The 5,968-nt window shown below is 44.4% G+C and overlaps 1 protein-coding gene across 1 annotated transcript; it reads right to left on the reverse strand.

Annotated features, from left to right (window-relative positions):
• Positions 1–265: 265 nt before the first annotated feature.
• Positions 266–1,177, reverse strand: LOC108414289 (olfactory receptor 6N2-like). Its single transcript, XM_017687123.1, has one exon. It carries the CDS (start codon positions 1,175–1,177, stop codon positions 266–268), a length of 912 nt encoding a protein of 303 aa, XP_017542612.1.
• Positions 1,178–5,968: the final 4,791 nt, after the last annotated feature.

The following is a 5,968-nucleotide window of genomic DNA, read 5'->3' on the forward strand; positions in this document are numbered from 1 at the left end:
ATATATAAAAGCATACATTCTGCAACTTGTAAAATATATTTTGATTCAAACAGAGAAATTAATATAAACATTTTCAAAATGTCATATTAAAAGAGAACAAAATGAATCTTCTGAAATACAACCAGCAAAGCATATTCCATTCTATTTGAATACACTGGCAATATTTACTACAGAGAAATCACTTAAAAACTACATGTGATGAATAAAAGCAGGTTCATGTTTATCCACCATGTGTCATGTGCCTAAAACGATGCATCTTCCTTTTTCAAATCAGTCTCTTAATCCTATTCCAAATCTCCTGCAGTTTCAGACCATATATAATTGGATTAATTAGAGGAGGAATCACCAGATTTTCAACGGACATTATCATGGAAACAATATGAGGCATATTTCCCTCTAATCTGTTATTGATAGCTTCAAAACATGCAGTGACAGTAAAACTGGTGAAAATGATGAGGTGTGGGAAGCAGGTCTGCAGAGCTTTTCTTCTACAATCTTTCGAACTCTTTAAACAGACTTCAAGGATTCTAACATATGACACAATGACAAAGATCACTGATGGAAATATAGCCACACAAAAAATCACCATCCCATAAGACGTCTTCACAGATGTGTCCCCACAGCTCAGTTTTACAATCGCACCAGTATTACAGTAAACTCTATTCAGTTTGAATTTGCAGATTGTAAGTTGGTATGTTAGTATCATCCCTACGCCAGTTTCACAGGAAGGAACAAACCAGCAGAAAAATAAGAGCTTTTTCACAGAGGACATTTTTATAAGAGTTGTGTACTGTAATGGTTTACATATGGACACATATCTGTCATAGGCCATAGCTGATAACAGAGTGAACTCTGCAGCAGCATAAATGTGAATAAAAAATGACTGAAACAGACAGGCTGAGTAAGAGGCATCTTGTCTTTCAGACAGAAAATCACTCAGCAGTTTAGGGTAAAGAACAGTCGTCCCAAAGAGAGCATTGCAAAGTAAAGCAGCAATGAAAATGTACATCGGCTCATGGAGATGTTCGTTGCTGCATATGATAAAAATGACAACAGAATTAAAACAAATAGTCAGTAGATAAACTATGAGACAAGCGATAAAGTAAACATATCTGTATTTCTCCAACTCCACATGCCCTTCCAGAGTTAAGTAAGTAATATTAGTAAAATAATCCATGATCTTTAAAATAAACTGTGAGGACTGAGCTGAATCTGAGAGTGAGTACACCAGCTGTTTTGTGGTGGTCATTTAGACACCATCAAGAAGAATCGTTGGAGTGAAGATGTGAATGTAAAGTCCATCTGCAATGCACAAAGCAACTTTGAGTCTTTATAAACTGGTTCTGTGTGCCTCAGTGTATTACAGGCTGACTGACAGACCAACAAGTCCAGCCCTCCTTCACTCAGTAAAGTTAGCTACTAAGTAGTGCTGTAACCATATAAACCATCAACAAAACAAACGGTGGGAGATTAAAACATCAGGACCATAGTTCCTAAAAGACAGTGCACTTATTACCAACTAATACTGTTGACTGATTCACTGCCTACGCTGAGAAACCAGTGATACAGTGAGAGGAAACACATTCAGACATGTCTGATTTAATATCAATCCAGTGCATATGTCCACTTCATCACACACAATGTCTTCGAACTGTATACTTATAAAAGTAAACACAAAAGGTAGGGCTGGGTGATAAAATTATAACGCTATCGTGATATAACTTTTTCCTCAAGAGATCGATAAGAAAGGTTCAACAAATGTTTGATTTAAATTGACCACTCACACTTCCATGTTATATATAATCCCTGTTTGAGTGGAGCGACCAGCAACCTGTTCTTCTGTGACTGAGTGTAAGTGGCATAACTCTACTGTCCTACAGTAAGCCTCTTTCCTTACATCCTAACAAGCTTTAGCAGTGGAGCCTGCTCCAGCTGAGAAATGAGCCACAATCTCTGCTTCCAAACAAACTGCAGGAAGAGCTGCACAAGCAAGGCCTGCAATGAATTAGGTGAGAACCTGGCCGACAGGAGCTCTCCCTGCTCTTCAGGACTGTTTTGAGCACACTGCCTGGGAGATGTTCAGAGAAGCAGCAACCTCTGGTGACTCCATCAACCTGGAGGAGTACTCAGAATCAGTGACTGGCTACATCAGCAAGTGCATTGATGACATTACTGTCTCCAAACCTGTCACAACTCACCCCAACCAGAAACCATGAATGACTGCAGAGGTGCGCATGCTACTGAGAACCCGTGACAAGGCTTTCAAGTCAAAACAACAAAACAAGCCTCAGGGTGGCAAGAGCCAAGCTCTCCCAGGCCATACACAAAGAAAATCCATGATCATTTTCAAAACACTCCTGACACATGGGGCATGTGGCAGGGCATCCAGGCCATCACCAACTACAAGACATGAATACTGTCTCGTTGGACTCCCATCATCATGAAGTGCTTCCAGAGGCTTGTCATGAGGCACATTAAAGACCAACTTCCTCCTTCACTGGACCCGCTGCAAATTGCATATTGCCCCAACCCCTCAACAGACGATGCCATCTCCACCACACTCAACCTAGCTCTCTCCCACCTAGACAATAAAGACACCTACATCAGAATGCTGTTCTTAGACTTCAGTTCAGCATTCATCACCATCAGTCCTCAGCAGCTGATTGGAAAACTGAGCCTGCTGGGCCTGAACGCCTCCCTCTGTAACTGGGTCCTGGATTTCCTGACTGAGAGACCTCAGTTAGTCAGGATAGGAAATAACATCTCCAGCGCCACCACACTGAGCACCAGTAACCCTCAGGGATGTGACCTTAGTCCACTGCTGTTCACTCTACTGACTCATAACTGTACTGCAAAGTACAGCTCAAACCACATCAAGTTCACTGATGACATGATTGTGGTGGGTCTGATCAGCAAGAATGATGAGTCAGCGTACAGAGAGGAGGTGCAGCAGCTAACGGACTGGTGCAGAGCCAACAACCTGTCTCTGAACGTAGACAAAACTAAGGAGATGGTTGTTGACTTCTGAAGAGTGCGAGGTGACCACCCTCCACTGAACATCACTAGCTCTGCTGTGGAAATCATCAGGAGCACAAGCAGGAGCAAGTTCCAAGGTGTGCACATCACAGTGAACCTCACCTGGTCCCTCAACACCAACTCCATAGGCAAGAGAGTCTAGCAGTGCCTCTACTTCCTGCAGACACTGAGGGCGGCTCATCTCCCCGCTCTCATCCTCACCATGTTCTACAGGGGGAATATGGAGAGCATCCTGAGCAGCTGCATTATCGCTTGGTTTGGGTATTGCACTGCCTCAGACCGCAAGAACCTAGGGCCATCCATGCCATCACTGCCAGACTCTGCAACAGCTTTGATCCTCAAGTGATCATGTTTTTAAACTCACAAGGACTGAACTAACCCCCCCACCACCACACAGACACACACACACTCACACACGCACACACACCTCTTTTGATGCTCTACTTGCACATCTGGAACTTGCTGCTAACACTGTGTTTACGCTGTTTTACTACCTCAGTAACGGCTGTGTTTGTGTATGTTATCTGACTGCATGACTCACAGCAGGTTAAATATCTCTGCACTTTATTCTCACTACATGTTCAGAAATGTGTGCTGTGTTGGTGCTCCACTGTTTTTACCTGGAGGATCGTAATTTCCCTCCACTGTGTACTTTAACATAGATGGAATGGTAATAAAAGCCTCTTGACTTGATAGTCACATATAAGAGTCCGCATATAAGAGGTAGGCTACCTTTAGGAATCATTTAAGGAGGAAGTGTAACTGTGAGACAAAGAAGGCATCTACCTGTAAGCAGCCCGTCAAAAAAAGGGGTGAGTAAAAAAAGGGGAATAAGAAGATTTACTGGGGCAATGGGGTGTGTATTGGATGTCAAACAAGGTTACGCGATAAAGGCACTGACGTCTCTTTCCATGCTCGGCCACCAAAATCGCCTGCACAAAAAGTCCAGGGTCCTAGTCACCCCTGGATGGCATGAAAACAGCGAGGCATGCCCCCATAGCAGCACTGGTTTCTGCACAACTGCAGACACGTACAGCTTACCCAGGGGGCCACCACCAGGATCAGGCTCCTGCCACAGGGCCTCCAGGATGGCAGTTTTCAGCTCCCAATGGAGCGGGGCCAAGATTCAAGGAGCAGGAATATGGGTTCTGGGGAGGGATCAGGCCTGTCTGGACAGGGCATCTGGTTTGGTGTTTTTAGAGCCTGGCCTATAAGACAGTAGGAAATCAAAGCGGCTAAAAAACAGCGACCACCGGGCTTGGAGAGGGCTAAGCTGCTTTGTCTGTTGGATATAGGCCAGGTTCCTGTGGTCATTCCAGACCACAAAGGGATGTTTAGACCCTTCAAGCCAGTGCTTTCATTCCTCCAGGGCGAGTTTCACGGTCAGAAGCTCCCTGTCTCCAACATTGTAGTTGTGTTCAACCAGGGTAAGACGATGGGAGAAGAATGCACATTTCTTGGCCAGACATTTGGGAAAGTATAGCCCCCAGTCCTACACCTGAAGCATCTAACTTGACGACAAGTGGCTCCTCCGGATCGGGCAGCTGAAGAAAAATGAAATACACTTCCTCTAGTAGGGTGCAGGGAAGGTAGACCTCTTTTCTTTTCTTCTTAGGTTTGGTCAATTTCTTCTCTCAGCCCTATTTTTCTCTCTTTTTTATTTTTTGGGGCAATTTCTTTTCTCAGACATCTTTTCCTCTCTTTTTAGTTTTCTTTACCAAGGCTGAGTACCACACTGGTCACCCCTCTACAAAGGTGTGACAAATGCTGCCATTTGCCACAGCCTGAAGTAGGGGAGCCCGCAGGTGTATTTGTGTGAGCCTAATTAGTTTGGGGCTCCCTGCTGGCAACGCCCTCTGCTGGCAACAGGTGGTGCAGGCTGGGCACCTCGCTGTCATTGCCTACTTCCTGTGTGCAATCACAGTTGGCTAATTGTTCTGTAGTACAAAGAACATTTCTCCACTGCTCTAGAGTCCAGAGGCGATGCTTTACACCACTGCATTCAATGGTTTCCATGCACGGGAAACCCGTTCCATGAAGCTCTCTACGCTGTTCTTGAGCTGATCTGAAGGCCACATGAAGTTTGGAGGTCTGTAGTGATTGACTGCAGAAAGTTGGTAACATTTGCGCACTATGCGCCTCAGCATCCGCTGACCCTGCTCTGTCATTTTACGTGGCTGACCACTTTGTGGCTGAGTTGCTGTCATTCCCAATCTCTTCCACATTATTATCTTCCCACTGACAGTTGACTGTGGAATATTTAGTGAGGATATTTCATGACTGGACTTGTTGCACCGGTGGCTTCCGGTCACGGTGCCACGCTGGAATTCACTGAGCTCCTGAGAGCGACCCATTCTTTCACTAATGTCTGTAGAAGCAGTCTGCAGGTCTGGGTGCTTGGTTTTATACAGCTGTGGCCATGGAAGTGAGTAGAACACCTGAATTCAATGATTTGGATTGGTGAGTGAAAACCTTTGGAAATATAGTGCATCATGCCTTATTGTCTGTCTGTGTTCCAGTCTTTTGTTGGTTAGGTCATCTGTAACTTAACAAATTTGCAGTTGTCTACACTGACAATACCCTGATCTATTTCACCTCCCTTGAGGCACCCCTACATCACATAAGGAATATGTTGTGTAGGCCCGTGGAAAATAGGTTTTATATGAAGTAAAGTGTCAGGTTCATATAACAACATTATCTTTGTTTTTTTCCTAGGCTGTCATGTTGGAGAGTTATTTTTAGAGGTGCACAAGGAGACCCAAGAAACTGAACCAAGAAATTGATGGGTACCTCTGTACTTATTGTGGGGACCAGTAGGGGGACTAATTTAGATTAGTTAGATTAGGCTCTCCTGGTCACCAACACACCACTGCTGTGCTGCAGGCTTGTCAATAGTGGTGGGTCAGAGTGAAGGTGATAGTGTGACTAATAC

Source organism: Pygocentrus nattereri, chromosome 27 (assembly GCF_015220715.1).
Source record: "Pygocentrus nattereri isolate fPygNat1 chromosome 27, fPygNat1.pri, whole genome shotgun sequence".
Taxonomy (NCBI): Eukaryota; Metazoa; Chordata; class Actinopteri; order Characiformes; family Serrasalmidae; genus Pygocentrus; species Pygocentrus nattereri.